The sequence below is a fragment of the Elgaria multicarinata genome, chromosome 9 (assembly GCF_023053635.1).
Source record: "Elgaria multicarinata webbii isolate HBS135686 ecotype San Diego chromosome 9, rElgMul1.1.pri, whole genome shotgun sequence".
Taxonomy (NCBI): Eukaryota; Metazoa; Chordata; class Lepidosauria; order Squamata; family Anguidae; genus Elgaria; species Elgaria multicarinata.
The window spans coordinates 26777161-26798379 of NC_086179.1; the positions used below are offsets into that span (position 1 = coordinate 26777161).

General features: G+C 42.5%; 1 protein-coding gene across 1 annotated transcript in view; it reads right to left on the bottom strand.

Annotated features, from left to right (window-relative positions):
• KIAA1549 (KIAA1549 ortholog) overlaps positions 1-19511 on the bottom strand; it is a 124725-nt gene extending 105214 nt beyond the window's left edge. Inside the window, exon 1 of the mRNA XM_063133338.1 lies at positions 18982-19511. Within this exon, the coding sequence (XP_062989408.1) occupies positions 18982-19237 (256 nt within the window). The 5' untranslated portion in view covers positions 19238-19511. The remainder of the gene's footprint in view (positions 1-18981) is intronic.
• Positions 19512-21219: the final 1708 nt, after the last annotated feature.

Here is a 21219-nt window from a genome sequence, read left to right on the forward strand (position 1 = left end):
TGAGAGCGTGTGCACAGCTCCTCTTGAGCCACCTGGTACTCCACCATACCTGCATGTACACACGGGGATGGAAACTGAGAATGCCGCCAACAGTTCAGTGCACGCAGGTGAAAATCATATGGTCGCTTTCTCGACTTAAATGAGGCAATCCATGTTGTAATTTTTGTCTCAAGCATTGTACTGCATGGATGCAAGCGCAAATGCCACAAACATATAGGGGGGCAGGCTAGGTGAGTAGGTCACCTTTATCCATTAAACCAGATCTGGAAATGTTATGTGGTCTGATCCAACCTTACAGCATACAATGAATGTTTGCTGTTTGCAAGCAGATACACACACACACACACATGCAGTGGAGCAAAGGATGCTTGCCAAAACTTAACATGCAGATACATATTCTAAGATTCATTTGGAAGGAATAAACACGGAAGTGCTGAGGAGTTCTTTTCTTGTTGGTGTTCAGGGTCTGCCTCCCTCCACTATTCCCCCCCCCCCCGCCTAGCAGTATTCAAATCTACATGGAAATCATAGGCTCAATGTTCTGAGCAATTCCTCTTGAAAATGGCCACTGGTTACAATTAGGGTGTAAAGAAGTAAGGAGGAGGAAGTAACCAAGACGACAGCAACACAATGGAGAAGAGTGAAGTTCTGGCCCTCTCCAACAACCCAGGTGCAGCTCATCAGGATCAATTTTTAGATGCCGGTGGCCACTTCACATCAGGCTTTTCAACACCCCTGTAAATATTACAGTGCAGCCCCAAATATCTTCCACCACTTCCCCTTTTCATGCTATTGTAAAGAAAGAGGAATTTATTATTTTAGATGTTTTGTTGCAATTTTACATTAGTCCTCTAAAATTAGGGCCAAGTTACCTGAAGGATTGTCTCCTCCCATACGTACCTGCTCAGATCATCTTAGATGATCATCTTTTAAAAGGATCTTCATCACTTTAAAGTTGTTATAGTGGTTTTAAATGTATGTGCATATTGCATGTTTTTGTGGTTTTTAATTTTTGTATATATTTTTTTTATCTTATGTGAACCGCCCAGAGAGCTTTGGCTATGGGGCAGTATACAAATGCAATAAATAAATAAATAAATAAATAAATAAAGCATCTTCAGCAGTCCCTCTCTGGGAGCCACTGCAAAAGGAAGTGAGGTGAATGGCTACCAAGAAGAGGGTTGAGAAAAAAGAGGGGGAAAGCACCACGAAAAGGCTATGAGAAAAAGAGGCTACTAGCTCTGGTGATAAGAAATGTCAAAAGAAATTTCTGTTTTTATCCGAAATATAAAATTTTTAAAATGTTCAAAACAACTTTCAATCAAACTTTTCGGATCCAGAGATCCTTCGTCAGGAGCTGTAAGACATTCAAGTAAAATATATAAAAAGTCATATTACATTGTAAACAAGTTCATCCAACTTGGGCCTTTTCTGCTGTGGCACCCCGGTTATGGAATGAGCTTCTGAGAGTTTCACCTGGTGCCTACACGGTGCTCTTTCCAGTGCCAGGTAAAGACTTTTTTATTGTCTCAGGCATTTTAGTCTTTTAATTGTATTGTTTAAAATCTGTTGTATTTTAAATCTCTGCATTGCTGCTAGGTTTTATTTTGGTTCTAATTTTATGCTGGAGTTTTAAACTTTTACATTTTATATTGCATTTTATGCTGCATACTGCAGTTTTACTTGCTGTGAACCACCAAGAGAGCTTGGGCTATTGGGCGGTAGAGAATTGTCACAAATAAATAAATGTTAATCACGTCATGTCCCTTATTCTCACGAGATGCCAAAGCTTTGCCACAGGTACTTCTTTGCAGTACTTCAGTCACAAGACCTCTCCCTTCAAGATAGAAAAATGCACCGAGAAATGGGCAATGAATAGAATCAGTTGGGGGGGGGGGTCAGGGTGAGGGGGTGCATTGCTTTAGACTGCCCACTGTGCAACACAATGGTGCCAAAAAAGATTTCACAGGAAGTTCTGATACTCAGTGCTGTCACTGCAACTCAGAAGACTTAATTTGACAGTAAAGAAAATATTATCCGAACTATGTGTAACTAATAAAAACTCCACTCTTTTGCCAAGTGGAAAAAGTGTCTGTCTCAGCAATAATAAACCTGCTTAATGTAGGTTTGCAAAGCTAGACAACTCATTTAGCTTTAAGATCAACAAAAGCTTATGAATATCCATGGGGCCAGTTAACTTGGCTAGTAATTCCCATGCAATGGGGTGTCAAAATGATGAATGGGAACCTCCTTCAATAAGTTCTTTTTACTAAGTAATTTCCATAGAGGGTGTCGGGACATTTTCATCAGCCAAGGAAAAATGGGAGGCCAGTATGGCCCTATTTGAATTAATTTAGTCTGAGCCAGGAGGAATTTTCCTGGCTGCCCTGGCTACAAAGAGGCCGGCAAGCAGTTTTTATTGAAAGGTCAATGCCTGCCATCCAAGATTTCTGTAATCCAATAACTTATTTTAGCACACATTTCATATATTCAACCAGGGCTGGGGGGAAGTATTTGCACTACTGAAAGGAAAACTGTGAAATGTTCCATAGGTTCTAGAGAAGCACAGCATTAAACTGCACCTATTTAAAAGTTATAATACCAAATTCCTCATTTCATATACAAATTCTTGGGAGAGCAATTAATGTACTTTAAACACTACATGCAGGTACATTGGGAGGTTAAATCAGAGCCAAGAGTAAAGCACAAGATGTGGTATACGAGTAATTTTGCTAGTGTGTACTAAATTTTGAAATTCAGAAAAAATATTCAGAAGTTACATTTACAGTGAATAACACAAAGATGTGCAAAAACAATTATCATAAGTGGTGAGCAAATGTACACATTGGCTTCGGAGTTAGTCATCCTTAGAGTAGACCTATTTAAATCAATATGATTTCAGAGGGGCTGCTCTAACTAAGGGTATGACCACATTAGATTTATATTGTTCTGCTTCATGCATGGAATTTTACAGGTAGTCTAGAAGTTGTCATCTTCCATTTGTATTTCTCCCATTTCTTACTTCTTCTGTCTTTTTTCTTATCAGAAAAAAAAGTCTGCTAAGGAGGAAAAAATGGAATAGCTGCACAATATCTCTTCATCGGTAGCAGAAGGAATCCTCCATCTGATTCTTGACCCAGCACCTTTGGTCTGGGTCAAAACCACTAAAGTTTGCACATATGAGCCACCAGCCACCACAGAAATTCCTATTTGCTCACACTGCTGTCCCCTCAATCAAAACCTATGTTACAAATCCTGGAGATCAAGCATATGCCATTACAACAGCACTTCGACACACATAGCTGGATGTAATTCGCATTGAACTCAATAGGACCAAATTCTAAGTAGACACTTATAGGATTGTGCTGTCTGTTGACATTTCTAAAAACTGCAGGGTATACTGTGGTCTGCAGTCTGTTCAGTCCTCTCTGCATTTATTAATTTTGACATTAATTGCCTGCAATTACTTAATGGTAGATCTCCAGCCACCACCAAAACCCAGATCAATGCAGCATTTTTATATTCCTTTTTATTTTTGCAATGACACTGTGTCCTGTGCCAGACACAAACACCACGTCACCAGTAAGAACTATAGCTGGAAAATAGCTCAGGGCACCGTGCCTTCACATGGCAACAGCATTTCCAGTACAGGAGAGTACTGTGAGATTGCACTGCAAGAGATAAGCAAGAGGGATGACAAGCTGTACAAACCAATCAAACTATCCCCTGGTAAATGTTAACTTTTTTTGTCAGTCCTTGCATTTTAAATGAACTGCGGTTGTGAAGATGGAAGGAGAGCACCGCTCTCTGAAAAGGGGGCAGAGGATACTGACTCAGTTTGCTATTGCTAACATTGAGAGAGCACCCTTACCAACCTGACCAATCACTTACCAACCTGCCCAATCACTGAGGTCTTTGGAGGGCATGCTCCTGGCAGTTCCACATAGATTTATGACCAGATTAGAAGAGCCTTTAGTGTGGTGGCCTCTTCTCTTTGGAACTCCCTACCCCTGGAGGTAAGGCAGCCCCCAACACTAGGCTGCTTCCGGCGCCTCCTGAAAACAACACTATTCTGAGAAGCCTTCCTCAACTGACTAGCCACTATTTTTACTGGTCCTTTGTTTTAAGGTGAATAATTTTAATTTGCTTTTTTAATCTCCTTTCTTTTTTTTATTGTTTATACCTACGTATGTGCACTTCTCCGGAATCTATTTTATATATCTAGCTCCAGCTACTGTTAAATTCAAACACATTATATATGAAGGGGGAGAAAGGTGAAACTGCAATTTAACGTATTTATTTATTTTCTACCAGGAAATGGCACTCAAGGAGGCTAACAATAATAAAAGCTAACGTTTAAAATAAAAACATTTTAAAAATAAAAACACAATTAAAAAACACACAACAATAGAGGAATAAACACGGCAGCCAATCCAACTGACCGGCTCCCAGGCCAAAGGCCTCCTTGAATAAAAACATCTTTGCATGCCAGCAGAAGAACAAAAAGGAAGCTAGCCTTGACTCCCTTAGAAGGGATTTCTAAAGCCTGGGAGCGGCCAACCCATACAGGGCTTTAAAGGCTGTAACCAGCATTTTGAATTGTGCTTGTAAACAGAGCCGTAGCCAGCAAAGGTGTTGGGACAAGGGAGTCACATGTTCCCTGTAATTGGCCACTGTTAACAATCTGGCTACAGCACTCTGGACCAGGTGTACTTTCTGGACAGTTTTGAAAGGCAACCCCATGTTATAGTGGTCCAGACAGGACGTAATTAAAGCATGCATGACCATGGCCAGATCAGCTATTTCTAGGAATGGGAGCACTTGGCATTCTACCCTCAGCTGTGCAAATGCACTCCTGGCCACCGCTGAAAACTAGGCATCCAAATTCAGGGCCAAATCCAGGAGTATACTGTGACGTAACAGACCCTTACACTAGGCTCGTCACATATACCCTTCTCAGACCAAGCCACCACCACTTGAAAACCTGAGGGAGGATTAATTAAAACCTTTCCCTCAGCTATGAGGGAAACCGGTTTAATTCAGGATCTGCTCTAAATATACTGTGGGTGTAATCTGGTGTGGGTGTTTAATAACTGTAAGGCAGGTAAATAATGCCAAGCTGACACGTGGTATTTGGTAGCTAACAAAATAATGTTTATTGTTATTTAAAAGCCTTAAATAAAAATGTAATACTTTCAATCCTGCCCAATCTAAACTCTCCACACACCAACCACCTCACTCTCTTTACACCAATCCTAAGTAGCTAGAATCCAAACTCTTCTTACTCTACAAATAAACAACTCTCCCACACGCACTCAAAACTCCCCTCACAAACACCCAACACCCTTCTTATATACTCCTTTCCCCCCTCCCACCTATTACAACATAAACCACACCCACTCAGTTCTAACATTCCATACTTACCAGACATACTAACACAGACATATACAATATAATCAATTGTGGGGTAATGCCACATATACCCAAACTGCAATCCTGACTCTTTAGGGGTATGTGTGCATCCAGCACAGGTTGGGGCTCTATTCCCTGATCCGTCTTCTGACTAACCAGAAACACCTCTGTCTTGCCTGGGTTAACCTTCAGATTGTTCGCCTTCATCCAGTCCTTTACCAGAATATTTGATGTTGCTCCAATCCAGGTGCAACGTTCCCAATCCCCTAAACATGCCAAAAGTTCATGCGCACCCTTCCTCCTTCCTACTCTGTCTGGAATGCCCCTTGTTTGGAGCTATCCATGGTGTAGCATTATGCCCATATCAATGCAAACATATATTTATATATTTATGAAATGTTTTGCCCACTTTTCTTTATAAAATCATCCCAAACTGGGGTACAACCAATAAAAAGACATTCAAATCATATAATATTGACTGAAACAAATAAACCGGGGTGGGTGGGGGGTGGGAAGAAACACAGTTAAATAACAACGTACATCAGGAGTAGGAAACTTTCTTGGCACCCACAAGGTGCCCTACATCTCTCTCTTTTTGTGTACAATAGTTTTCTGTTGATGCTGAAAACTATGAGTTAAAAGGAGTTATTTAGTGGGGTGGGGCTTAAACTCCTCTTCCTTTAACTCGGTTTTGGTCAGGTTACTTGTCTTTTAGCGGTGGTGCCCAGAACAGTGACTCATAAATTGCCAAATGTTGCCCCAGCCTTGAAAGTTGCCTAATGCCACTGTCACAATGCAACAAAACAAATTCAATCAAAATCCTGGTGAACAAATTGAACATAAGAACATAAGAAGAGCCCTGCTGGATCAGACCGAGGTCCATATAGTCCAGCATTCTGTTCACAGAGTGGCCAACCAACTGTTGACCAAGAACCCACAAGCAGGACATGGCAAAACAGCACCCTCCCAACCATACTCCCCAACATAGAATCAAAGAATAGTGTGATCTCATTGCAGGGGGTTGGACTCAATGGCCTTGTAGTCACCTTCCAACTCTACTATTCTATGATTCTATGTATACACAATGGGTATACAGGCTTACTGCCACTTATACTGGAGGTTGCAGTTAGCCATCAGGACTAGTAGTCATTGAGAGCCTTCTCCTCCAGGAATTTGTGAGCCCCCTTTCAAAACCATCCAAATTGGTGGCCATCAATACATCTTGTGGTAGTGAATTCCATAGCTTAACTATGCACTGTGTGAAGAAGCCCTTCCTTTTATCTGTGCTGAATATCCCACCAATCAGCTTCATGGGATGACCCTAGGCTCTAGTATTATTGGAAAGGAAGAAAAATGTCTCCCTATCCACATTCTCTACACCATACATATTTTGGAAACCTCTCTCATGTCTCCCCTTAGCCTCCTTTTTTCCAAGCTTGGAGAGAGCCCTTTGGAGCTCCTCACAATCCCTTTTTGATTTTATCACCTTAAATAATGTAGTACTTCCCTCCATTGGGAGAATTTACCATTTATTCCTACTCTCTGTTTTCTGTTCTTTAACCAGTTACTGATCCTTAAGAGGACCTCGCCCCTTATTCCATTACTGCTAAGTTTGCTCAGGAGTCTTCATTGAAGGGCTTTATCAAAAGCCTTTGGTCTTTAATTGGAGCTGAAAGCTTGTAAAATTCAGCATGGACCATAAATAAAGGGGACAAAGTCCCACAGTTGGGGTGCCTGAACCAAGAAAGCCCTCTCTCAAGTTGTCATATATATTGAACTCCAGGCAAATCTGGCACCGTCAAAAGGGCATTCTAACTAGATCTCAACGCCCACGCAGTTACATAATGGAGTAGGTGCTCCATCAGGTATCTAGGGCCTAAGAATGCCGGTGGGAAATCACTTCTTTTTTCCACTGCCCTAGCAAGCGCATGCAATGGTTTATCCTAGTACCATGTCATTAGCACTAGGGCACAGTTGGGTAGTAGTACTCCAAAGGCTGGAAACTGTCACAGGAGAAATTTAAAAACACCCTCCCCCCCTTCCTGGCACAGCTCTTATTATTCTCACCCCATTTTTGAGAGTGATATTTTCAGCCCAGATCTAGATTTGCCTTATGTTGCAATGCTGAAACCATGGCACACACAACTGTCAGCTATTGTGATAGTGGTCCATGAGCATCGTTCTTACCAGAACTCGGTGTCTACTTCCATGACCCAAACCATGGATGAAGAGATGAAGCCACGGTATGCATGAGTGCTGTGATTCACTTAGACGGAGGAAATAGCTCTGTATGTGTATCCTTTTCCAAAGCTGCGGCACTTGCTGCAGCACATTTCCAATAAAGTCTCTCTGTCCTGAATTTCTAAGATTTCCCTATGGCTCAGAACTTGGCAGCTGTTGCATTATTACATAACTGGTGCCCCCTCCCAACAGTGGCCATACTCCAAAACAGGCAAAAAATTAAAATATCAGCAACCTACTCAGCATGAGAAGCAGAATAATTAATTATAACATAGCACATTTTAGGAATTGGATTTTCAGAGTTAAAGGCAGCCTGCCACTGTGAATTCATATGAAGAGAGTCTGGAATTTGGACAAATGCTGAACTCCAGAATATGGTGTATATCTTGTGTCCTTTGATCCTTTGCTGTGGCGCAATGCAGCCACTAAATTAAGAAATCTCACTCTAGGGATACACTATATACATAATGTAACAGATACAAACAGTCATCTTGACAGCTGAGGGGCTGTGTGTGCATATGATACCAGAATGTAGTTGTATACAGTTTATTTTAGACACAGTCCACTGCAACAGAAGACTTGCAGAAATCCTTGATGGATAGTTTGCTTTTACTCAAAAATATTTCACAGTTGGCCCCATACAGCATACATGCTTTGAGGCAAAAAGCATTCCCCACATAGTCAGCTGTGTCTGTGAATGATGCCCTTCTTATTTAGAAGAGCTGGTGATTTCAGAACAGGGCTTTTCCAATGATCATGCATTGGAAGAGATGGTACCACAAAACATTGCCCCAGATTTGTAAACGTCTGCTCAGTTATGTAACTCACAGCACGATCCTATGCATTGTTTGGTGGAGAGGCAAAAGGGGGCCTTCTCAGTGGCTGCTCTTAGGCTCCAGGATCCCTGCCAAGGAAGGACGGATTGGGCCCCTCACTGTTGTCCATCTGCTAATAGGCTAATACTAATAATAATTTCTTACCCGCCTCTCCAATTGGATTGAGGCGGGGAACAACAAGCATAAAATACGTAAACTTCTGATTAAAAACATAGTATATACTGTCTAAAAACATCCCAGAAGCATCCTAAAAACATACTAAAAATATCCTAAAATTCTACTGGATAGGCCTGCCAGAAGAGATCAGTCTTAATAGCTTTCTTGAATGCTAAAAGACTGTCAAGCTGACGAGTCTCCTCCAGCAGGCTACTCCACAAGCTGGGAGCAGCAGAAGAGAAGGTCCTCTTGGTAACAGTTGTTAATCTAGTTCTTGCTAACTGAAGTAGACTCTTCCCAGAGGACCTGAGTGTGTGGGGCGGATTGTATGGGAGAAGGCGATCCTGCAAATAGCTTGGACCCAAACCTTGTAGGGCTTTAAAAGTGATAGGAAAGGAAAGGAACCTCTCATGCAAGCACTGAGTCATTACTGACTCTTGGAGGGACGCCAGCTTTCGCTGAAGTTTTCTTGGCAGGCCTTATAGCGGGGTGGTTTGCCGTTGCCTTCCCCGGCTGTGATTACCTTTCCCCCAGCTAACTGGGTACTCATTTTACCGACCTCGGGAGGATGGAAGGCTGAGTCAACCTGAGCTGGCTGCCTAAAACCAGCTTCCGCTGGGATCAAACTCAGGCCGTGGGGAGAATTTCAGCTGCAGAAACTGCTGCTTTACTGCTCTGTGCCACACAAGGCTCTACTTAAAGGTGATAACCAACACTTTATTTATTTATTTATTATTACATTTTTATACTTCGCCTGGAAACTAATTGGCAGCCAGTGAAGAGATTTTAGGACTGGTGTGATGTGATCACACCAGATGTTCCAGCGACCAACCTGGCTGCCATATTTTGAACTAGATGAAGTTTCTGGACTAGGCACAAAGGTATAAAATATTTTTTATATAGGCAGACCTTTGGCATCTAAGTTAGTGTGCTGCTGAAAAGGGGTTTCAACTGGTTGGGTGTTGTCTATTTCTTTTATTTTTGTGTTTTCAATAGATCTGTTTCTATGCTCTAGTATTGAGAGAAGAGAGAAATGTCTCCCTATCCACTTTCTCCACACCATGCAAAAAATTTATACACCTCTACTGTCTCCCATTACTTGCCTTTTTTCTAAGCTAAACTGTCCTAGATGTTATAACCTTTCCTCATAGGGCAATTGCTCCTCTTGATCATCTTAGGTCACAATCCTATGCATGTTTAGATGGAAAACGTGGCTGGCTGGGGAATGTTGGAAGTTGTATGGCTTTTTTCTGTCTAAACATGCATAACATTGTGCTCTTAGATCCCCTTTTCTGCACTTTTCCCAACTCCACTTTTTATATAGAGAAAGAGCCAGTGTGGTGTAGTGGCTAAAGTGTTGGACTGGGAATCGGGAGATCCAGGTTCTAGTCCCCACTTGGCCATGGAAACCCACTGGGTGACTTTGGGCCAGTCACAGACTCTCAACCCAACCTACCTCACAGGGTTGTTGTTGTGAGGATAAAATGGAGAGGAGGAGGAGGAGGATTATGTACACACTGCCTTGGGTTCCTTGGAGGAAAAAAAGGTGAGATATAAATGCAAGAATAAATAAATATAGAAGCAGGAAAGTGCCATGTGATCAAGAGACAGATTTTTGATGAGAGAAGTCCTGCTGTCAGAGAAAAGGTTGCAGGGTTTTTCGCTTGCTCTGCATTATCGATCCAATGTGGATAACTATGAATTGAATGCAACGTGGGCAATCATAAATTGAAAGCCCAGGCTAAAATATAAACCTCCCATGAGCCACCTTATCAGCCAACAACCTACTGGCACTTATAAATCTTGTTTTGTAGACTGCGACAGGGATGCTTTTTGTGTGCATCCGTGTCAAGAGAAAATTATGTGCATTCTCTGTGGAGACAATGCCAAAGTTGGAAGGCAAATGATAACTGCTGGTTCTGGTTACTCTTCTCTTTCTGCTAATGGAAGTGACCAATAAATGGGATGTCTCGTTAAGGTCAACAAGTCTAGTCAGTCTGGCAGTCAACAAACCCACCAACATTATCAGAGGAGCAGATAGTCTGAAATACTCATGGGGTAGGTCATACATCTAAGATGACACACAAAGTATTCTAAACTTTCATGATTTTGCCTTTGCTTCATATGCCAAGGAAGGTTCTGCCTATAGCTCACATTCATACCATAGTAATTAGCACTTCTGTAAGAATTTAATGTCTCTCTGGGTATTTTTTTTTTAAAAAATCTAATACTGGTGTATATGGCAAAAGAATGTGAGCCTAACTGCAATATTTCAAGATATTTACCCAAACAACTAGCAACTGTTTTCACACTGTTCTCCCACTTGAAATAGATGAGAATTTTAGCCACATTGAGCGCTAAAAAATAATGAGGATGAGTTGAATTGAGAGAGAGAGAGAGAGAGAGAGAGAGAGAGAGAGAGAGAGAGCACTGCTACTTCTACTTAATAAAAGATTTTCAAAGCATCTTTTGAAAGAAACATTTCAGCTATTTAATATTCAACAAAGCAAAGCGCTTACTTGGGCAAAGAGTAGGTAAGAAATAAAATCTTAACTAGGTACATGTTGCAAAATTGGATAATCAGGCTATAAAACGGATTTGCTTTAAAATCAACCAATATTCTCAAAATTGGGTTTCCAAATGATAGATGGGTTTCCTCCTCCTAGAATATAGTTTTCACAACACGACAAATTTGGGTATCGCTTCATAGCACAGACCAAACCTTTTTTAAAAAATGCCATTGAAAGCAGTACTAATTACATGTATAAACACATGCAGTGAAAATTTCCTAGAACTTTAAACTATCATTGCTGCTTTTTCCACCTGTACAAATGTAGAGCTACATGGTGCAGTACATAAACAGGAGGGCAAAGTTAGGGGGGGGGGAGAGAAAATATGCCTTTGAAATAATTTCCAAAAATTATAGTCATTGACAGCATAATCCTACACATGTTTACTTGGAAGTAAGTCCCACTGAGATCAGCAAGGCTTACTCTCAGGTAAATGTGCATAGCATTGCAAGCTGTTTCACATAAACAAACTCTTAACAAGCGATTAATAGAGTAAATTTACAGACAGATGGCTGTATTAGCATGTTGCAACAAAACAACAAAGAGTCTTGTGGAACCTTTAAGACTAAAACATGTATTCTGGCATGAAGTTACAATTTCCACCTCATCAGATGCATCAGGAAAATTTTAGCCACACATTAGACAAAATTTCCAAATGAGAACTTTGTAATCACTTATTTTATTATTATTATAGTCATTTAACACTTATAAAGTGCCTAATTTTTTCTTAGCCCAGTACAGAGAGTAACAGATAAGCCAGTCTCTGTCCACAGATTCACAAACTAACAGACACAAGATAAAAAAGGAAAAAGGAAAGGGGAGGGATGAGGAAAGCAAGCATTAAGAACATCTGCTTTCTTGGTAGGGATGGTCTCCCCCTTGTCCTGAAGTTATTCCTGAGAGACAGGAAATGCAGTCTCTCAGTGGCCCTTGGTATCCTGTTCAGTAGTAGGCATCAGTGTGTTCCTTCAACTCTGCAGTTTCAGGGTATCATGTGGTTCCCCAAAATTAATAACCTTACCTTGGGTTAATTGTAAAGATAGATAATCCCATTATACAATTGGTAATTTAAATTGTATTTTAAGTGGGGGGTTGGTGAAAAATGATGCCTTGAGTCACCTTGAGTGCCATTTTCTTGGTGGAAAAGTGGGGTATAAATTGTATGTATGTATGAATCAATGAATAAATAAATATTATTATTGTTCACCACTTTGAGAACTGTTGTGAATTGAAAAGCAGTTTATAACCTTTCAGAAGAAATACATAAATACTGTACTAACCTTGATGGTAGGCACTTTAGTCTTCAAGTAAGTGATCTTGCTTAAGGTGCAATCCTATGCAGGTTTAGAGAGAGAAAAGTCCTATAACTCCTAGCATTCCCCTGTAGCAGCTACAGGGCCTAATTTTGACTTTTTGGCACTCCGTTAGATCTACAGATACCTTTTTTTCCTAATGGAGGCGAGGGGAGCACAGGGACAGCAGGGGCTGGCAGAGTCCACACCGAGGAGGCGGGGAGAGCATGTGTTGAACACCCCTGTCTGAACAGATATACATTCTGCAATACAAGTACAACTCTGAGTTTTGGATTCCTAGATATAAAGATTTTACAAGATATGTTTTATTTGTAGCAAATAATCAGTATGCATGCCAGATCGGGGGGGGGGGGGAATGTTTACAAATATAGATGCTTCATCAGTAATTGATATATGAAAATACTTAAACCCTACAAGTAAAGACTATTCATTTTATTCTATACGGCATTATAATTATTCTATAATTTATGTCTTTGGGTATCTCCTGGGATAGCTGAGAGGGCAATTTTATCTAATATAGAACCTGAAACTCATGCTGACCATAACCCAATATATTAAGGTAGAGTACAACTTTGCTGTTGTACAAATTAGGCAATGAAGTAAGCAAGTAGCTTGTACAGAAATTGGCAGCTTCATCAACATGGCATGCAGCAAAGCAGCTTAAGCAAACACCTTTCGGAAACAAGACAAGAATTATTATAAGAACTGGCTAGCTTCTTAAATGGCACTGTTCTGAATCGGCCAATAAAACAACCAACAGAGACTGGCCAACGAGACCACATCATGCCAGTCCTTTTCCAGCTTCACTGGCTGCCAGAAGTGCTGGTATTAACATTCAAAGCCCTAAACAGCTTGGGGCCAGGTTATCTGAAGGAATGCCTCCTCCCATTTGTACCTGCCCAGACCCTAAGATCATCTTCAGGGGGGCTTCTTCATGAACCTCTGCCAAAGGAAGTGAAGCAGGAGGAGGGCCTTCTCTGCTGTGGCACCCCGGCTGTGGAATGAGCTCCCTAGAGAGGTTTGCCTGGCATCTACGTTATACTCTTTTCGACGCCAGGTGAAGACTTCTTTATTTTCCCAGTATTTTAACAGTTTATCATCTTAGTTTTTAACTTTGCTGTTTTAAATCTGTATTTTAAATTTGTATTAATCTCTGCATCGCTGATCAGTTTTATCCTGGTTGTGCTTTTATTCTGTGTTAGTATACCGTTGTTTGTTTTATACTTTGAATTGTTTTCATGGTTCAATTTTTGTGAACCACCCAGACAGTTTTGGCTATTGAGCTGTACAGAAATGCAATAAATAAATAAATAAATAAACAAACTTTACTTCACCACCAAGTTTATAGTTACAAAGCAGAAGAAACAAATTCCACTTGCATGCACAAAAAAAGACCAAACCAAAGGGGAAAAAACAGGAAAGCTATGGATTAAATCCAATGTAAGTCACAGCAGCGGACGTCCACCAGCCTCACAGGGCTTTCTCCCACTCTTCTCCCCTCTGCAGCCATCCATGCTGCCTGAACATCTTTTCCAGAGAGCTTCCGAGTCTTCTGGAGCAGATCTGGAGGGCACACAGGGAGCTGCAAAGGGGAGGGGAATCACACACACACCAGTTCTGCTGACAGAACTACTTCTATTACCAGAAAAACATCACTGGGTATGACCTCAGGTTTATTTTCCTGTGGACGAGAATTCAGAATATAGACCACCTTTCCCCGACCTTGTGTTCTTCAGATGTGTTGAACTACAACTTCCAGTTTCCTCCAGCCAGCACGGCTGGGAATGCTAGGAGTTGCAGTCCAACAGATCCAGAAGGCACTAGGTCGTGGAAGAATGATGTAGCCATTGCTTGCTATGTTAGCCATTGCTTGCTAATGTATTTTGAAAAGCATGTTTTTGTCTACTTGTTTTCTGAACAAGCCAGCAAACATCCTAAACATACAGATAATCAGAAGTTTGGGTAATGGGACTATGATGCAAGAGTACGGGATTACAAGGATGAGAAGCCATCCTTAACTTCAAGGAGATTCCAGTCTACCTAGGAAAGCAAGCAAGGAAGAGACCAAGTTAAAGTAGAGCCAATTCTGCACACACACAGTTTTTGTAAAGGTGATTGCCAGATTAATTTCTCACATGCATCCAACCTTACTTTCCACAAATCACATGCTCAGCTTCCACTGCTCAACCCGTCTTCAATGCAGACCGGAGACAGCGGACAAGAGCAGCAGACTGTTTATTCAGAGGCAGGAAGAATGTCTGTGAACAAGCAGTGATGTAGTTAAGGCTAGGCTCTGTTCTCTCTCTCTCTCTCTCTTTCTCACACACACACGCACACACACATGCAAGACCACCCAGAAAGGAGCAGATGACAGAGCAGTGGCAAAACAAGTCAGCATCAAACCTGGTAAATTCCATTTCATTCCTGGAGTCATGATGGCGCTATGATTTAAGTGAGTTGATAATGTGAAATCACACATGCTCAGAGTATTTTATTTTTTTACAATCAGGGTTAGCAATCAAGTCTGGCTGTTGTTGTTTTGCGCCAACATATCAGGAATGTAGAAACAATTGTAAAGCATGGGGTGGCAATTGTGGGGAGGCAGGGAATAAGAAGAGAATCATTAATTGCATGCTTCACAACTGAAGTAATATGCAAGGCTGTCTAAAGCCCGCCTCCCACCCCAGTAAGACCATTAAGTCCAAGGTCTAAACCTGCCTACCTGCACCACTGAGCACAAGTCAATACAGACATAAGAAGGAGGGGAGGGGCGAGACACAGGACAAGTGTCCTGGTAAAGTTCAGAGCCTAAGGAGAATGAGGAAGATTGGACTGAGCTGACAAAGACAGCAGAAAGTTCTGGGTGAAGTTGCATAGGAGATGGCAAATGCTGCAGGTTAAAATTGAAAATTACCTAACGCACCTAAAGAATGCTTCCCATCTTTTCTATATGAGAAATAAGAACCATCTCCAACTTGTAAAATAGTAAGATGTAAGCAATAGTCGAAGTGCATGAAAACCAAACAAGGATGTCCTTTAAGATGGACATGCTCTCCAAATTACACAGAGTCCCTTGGAAATTCCTTTCAAAGGCGCTTTTCCATTCACTCTAGAAATGGCACAGCAAAAGTTCCTATGAAGTTTAAGTCCAAAATGTATATAATATGGAGATAACCCTAATCTCTTGTGCCAACTCTTCTTCTTCCCCAATAGTCACAAACATAGCCCTCACTCTTATCATAGCCCTCTTCTACCTACCCATCTCAAAATCTAGAGCGGGAACCAAGTTTTCATTCTTCTCAGATTCTAATCTATTTTCTTTGAGGTCCCATAGAAATCAATGTGAGCTGCTGAGAAACAAGTCAACCCCTATCTCCATAGCCCTGTCCTGAACTCTGTTTCTTGGCTTTGTGAACTGTGATAAAATATTGGGAACAGACTTATAAGACTAATCCTACCCCCGTCCCAAATATCAAATATATGTGGGAAGAAGTTACCAATATATTCTTTTTCTACCTAGAAGAACAGTTGTACAAGTGTTTCTTTAGCCTGCAAATTTAGGAAATTATATTTCAGAAGACTTCAGGTTCACTCCAGTGCATAGTTAAAAAAATAAAATGTCCTACAATTCCCAGCTTTCTTCATCCAGCATGGCTGCCTCAGGAATGCTTGGAGTTGTAGGACTTTTTTCTGTCTACACATGCATAAGATCTCACCCTAAATCTGTTAATCCACTAGAGTAGGAAGCTTATACGACCTATTGCTCTTTTATATATGGTCACTAAGAGTGAAAACAGAGATCATGTAAATTTGTATCTAGCAGCTACATTTTTTATTATTCTTTTTACTCTAGAGTAGACACAGGGTCACAATGCAGGTTGTGACCCTACATGTGGGGAAGGGAGGGGTGCTTTTAAGAACTGGGCCTACTCTAGAGTAAAAAGAAAAAAGATGTAGCCACTGGGGAAAGAAGGTGGATGGAACACATGACAATCCTAGGGCAAATAAAAGTTTATAGCATTTTTCAGACACAAAACCTCCAAAGCAGCGTACAAGAATGAAAATACACAAGCAAAAAACAAAATAAAAAACGCAATTACATCAGAACAATGATAAGACACAGACAGCTCAAAATAACAAGAGATAGGCAAACGTCAGGAGTTGGGACCATTCAATTATCTCTAAAAAGCCAGGAAGAAGATGTTTCTCAACATTCACCCAAAAGAGCCAAATGAAGTGGCCAAATGTGCCTCTCTGGAAGGAAATTCCAAACCCTAGGCACAGTCAACTGCAGAAAAGACACAATTTCACATATTGCCAACCTAACTTCTATTAGCGGAAGCAAGCGGAGCACATCCCCTCTTAAGTTTTCAACTGGCAAGCAGTACAATATGGGAGTAAGTGGGCCTTCAGTGGGCCTTGAGCCATTTAGGGCTCTAAAAGTCAAAACTTGCACTTTGAATTGGGCTCAGAAACAAATAGAACAGCAAGTCAAGGGATTTGGTGGCTGACCTAACAAATGAACTCAGCTCCTTTCAAGAATATGGATGAGCTACAGTTCAAAGGTTATTGTTCCTTGGCCTGGAAACTCTTAACAATTGTTTAAAGTCAAGAAGGTTTTCAACACATGATGACATATACTTTAAAAGACCAAGTACCCAAAATTATGTTTGGAAATCTCATTAAGTAACATAATTCGGGGGCAGGCCTACTTTCATGATTTCTGAAAATTTATCAGGGCTTTGCATCATGCTATCTGGCTGAACAACATTTGCAGTAAGACCCGTGCCACAACGGACATACTTCCCGACTGATATTAATAAAATTTGAAAATAGCTATGTCCTTCTAATGTATGATTCATTTCCAATAACACTTCAAAAGCTGAAGATCCCACCTGTGATCTTGAAAACCATAACTTTGATATATCCACCCTTGCATCTGGTATTCAATCTACATGCTGAATCTCTCAAAATTACTTCTGAATTTCACCTTACGCTTGACCCTGTTCAATGGCCAGTAAGATTAATGGAATGGTCCCTCTGTCTTCCATCATTTTGTTAGTTCCCCTTGGATAATACAGGTTTGCAAATGCCAAGAAGGTAAGACATTATGACAGATGAGGAAAATGAAAATAAGTGAATGCTGCTTGGCTATACACAAAAATGAAGCTTTTGTCAATGGCTAACACAATTATTACAACTCCAGATATGAGACTTCAGCTATTTCACTAGATGGATGGTGAAACAAGATTTATATGTATTAATTTATCGCCATCTTTTAAAAAAAGATTTCTTTCAACAACAACAAAACATACATCAGCAGATGGTAACTCCTCTCTCAAATGACATCTGTGAAGTTAAGATGGCATTTTCTCCTTCTTTAAAAATAAGTGGGGGGGACATTGTGGGAAGAGAGAGTAAAGGATTCATTTCTACAAGTGGAAGTCTTCACAAAGACTCTGTCGGCTACAATTTATCAACTATATTTCAATTTCGCATGTTCTTCTATTATCAATAACAAGTAGAAGAAAATAGTCTTGCTATTTAAAGTACTGAGAAAATACTAATGAAGTATGAGTTATTGTTTCAAGGCAAAACTGAGACCCATTACGTGCTGCTTGTTCTTTTGGAAGAAAGCAGTGTTTAGTCTTAAAGAGTTGTATATTGGGTTCATTTCCTCCTTTCAACACTTTGCGGTTCCACACTGAGCTTCAAATGAATTTATGTAGAATCCTAGAAATGCTACTGCAAGCTACTACAAACTAAACCTCTCCAAGTGTCCAAGGACTTATTCTGAAAAATACTCCACTGTTCCCCAGAAATATGCACATTCCAAATGGATTTCAACTGTACATCAGCTTTCAGATAGATACCTAATTTCCAAGCCCATTCCAACTAACAAGGCAGGAGACCACTCCTTATCTTTTAATTCCATTCCAACAGGCTCAGCCTCCTACCCTTTTCACTTTGGGCATTCAATTATTTAACTTCCAGAAAAAACAAGCTTTTAATTGAGAATACCTTTCCTTTAACACAAACAAACAAACCAAAAACAAACAAAACAAATTAAAAATTCCACTGCTTACCTTCATTCCCTCAAGCCCAACAAAATCTCTCTATGGATAGGACATGACCAAAACGACACACTTGTCTTTTCTTGGTAAAAACAAGGAGACGGGCAAAGAAATAAAGGTTTTTGGACTTCATTTTTTAAAATCTTCAACACTGCACTGATTATTCCCGAAACCGCTTTTACTGTGAGGAAAAATCAATTACAACTATGCTATAAGAGAGGTTGATTCTAAAAAGAAATCAGCTACAACATATCCTAGGAATTTAAACAGTTTTCTAAAGATATAAAAACGAAGCATATTTTGGCCTCCCAACAAAAGAAGCTTGAGAGCAATACCTGGAGCCAAGTATTATTGGCACAGGATTTCTGTATTCCCTTACCTGCTACTGGGGAAGCCAGAAAGGCTGGCACAGATAACAACAGAGGCAGCAGCACAGGGAGACCCGTCCAAAGCACCAGCCGGCGGGCAATGCACCAAGGTGGACCGGGGCAACAGAGCACCAGCGTGACCAAGGCAACCATGAAGCATGTCATCCCATCCATGGCAAAGCCAAGCATCAAGTCAACATCTCGGCCACCACCAGCATCCCCCAGAAGAAAGAGCTGGGCGGGCTTTCCGCTTCCTCCTCTGAGCATCCAACACCAGCAGGCAGGCGGGCAGAAATCAAAGGCATGGGGAGGGGGTATGAGCAAGTCCCCCCCTCCCCGGCTCTGAAACCCCAATGTTGTGAAATACAGGCGTAGGAGCAGTGGCGGGGAGCAGGTGGAAGAGGGCAGGGGGGCTAGCGGTGCCCTGGAAAGAGAGAGATGGAGGATCTAAAGAACAAGTGAGAAGGCAAGAGAATTAAAGTGAGACCCTATACTATGGAGCTGAGAAAAGGGGATACGGGAGGAGGGGAATAAAGTGAAAGGAAAGGAGATCCTCTTATGGGAGAAAAAGTGGATTAGAGGATCCCGTTCCAGGGAGATGCTGGCGGGAGGGAGGCAAGGGAGGGGGAGAGAGATGGAGCCGAGAATGCGTGGGAGGATGGAGGCAGAGCGATTGCAATAGCTGGAGAAAGGGAAGAGGGAACCCTGCACCGAGGTTTGCGGGGGCGGTGGGGGGGGATACAGAGCTAGGACAGGGGAACGGGGAGAGAAAGGGAGATCTCGCAGCACTGGGATGGGAGGAAAGGTTGGTGGACGCAAACCGAAAGGGGGGAATCCAGTAAGAGATCACATAAGGGCGGAGCGGGGGGTGGGGGAGAAAGCGAGAGAGAAAGAGCTGTGCGTAAGGGAAGAAGCGACTAGGGCGCCGAAAGGGTTGCCAGGGAGAGGCCCCTCCCTCGGCACAGCAAAAGAGGCTGCAATGCTAGGAGGGGAGCAGGCAGAGGAGGGGGCGGGAGGAGGAGGAGGAGGAGAGCCAGTTCGCGTGTCTGCTCCGGCCGGGCCGCGGCTCTCGTTTTCCAGGAGGAGCAGCGAGAGAAGGGAGAGAGAGAGGCTGGCCGGCCGGCTGCTGTTGCTTCTTGGCTTTTCCCGGCTCTTCACGTGGGAAGGGGGCTGCTCTGTGTGTGTGGAGGGCGTAATAGAGGCTGCTGGTTAACGGGGAGCCTCCCTCAATTTCTCCTTCTCTGGGCTCCCTCCTCCTCCTCCTCCTCCTCTACCACGAGCCCACCCTTCTGCTTCCCGGCGACGCTCAGTTTGGGGTGGGAGGGCGGAGAGCGGAGAAGGAAGCGGAGCCGGCGGGCGGGCGGGGGAGAGAAAGACGGAGGAGGACTGGAGAGAGCAGCACCTGCGCGCGCGCGCCTAGAGAGAGAGAGTGGGGAAGGAGGCCCGGCTCCAAGGCGCAGGCAGGCTGAGCGCGCGCCCGGCAAAATCCTTGGCCGGGCAATTCAAGCCGAGCGCGCGCGCAAGAAGGCGGGGTGGGGGGGGAGCGCTTTTCATTAACAAAACAAAAAGAGACGAGGTCAGCATGGGGCGTCGTGATCTCACAGCCTCCGCCCCCGCTCCTCTTTCCCTCCTCTTCCCGCTGCGGTTCCGTGCGCTGCGCCAGCCAGCCAGAATAGCCAGCCGTCTCAGCAGCAGCGTAGAGCCGGGGGCGCGCGTGGGCGGTCTTCGGCGTAGTGAACACGGGGTGGGTGGGTCTTCTTTATTAAAACACCGCCTTTCCCTTGAAGCTGGACTGGAACGCTCCCCTTTTCCCCTGTGGGATCCACAAATCTCTTCACCCCCATCTCCCGCCTTGCGCAGGGACAAAAGGGAGAGAGGAGCGTCACGCGTGCATGCTCCTAGGGCGGCAGTGGCTGCGGATGGGCATCTTCGCACTGAAGTTATGTTTCCTCAGGGCTAATGATTTTTAGATTTCTTTCCTTCAAGTCACGGTACTCAGCATATATACTTGTGATGAGGAAACAAGCAGGGATGCCTTCTGCGTTGTATCGAACTGAGGAGGTACAGAGGGATTCATCCTTGATAAAACTGCACGTTTCTAACCCATGCGGTTGCAGCAAACAACGTAATACTGAAACAGCATCTGAAGTCCTTGCTTTGTAGGCATTTTCTGCATATCTCCTGCTCAGTATATGACCATACTCTGCATAGCTGCTGTGTACTCTTTGATATGAAGTCAAGAAATAAGT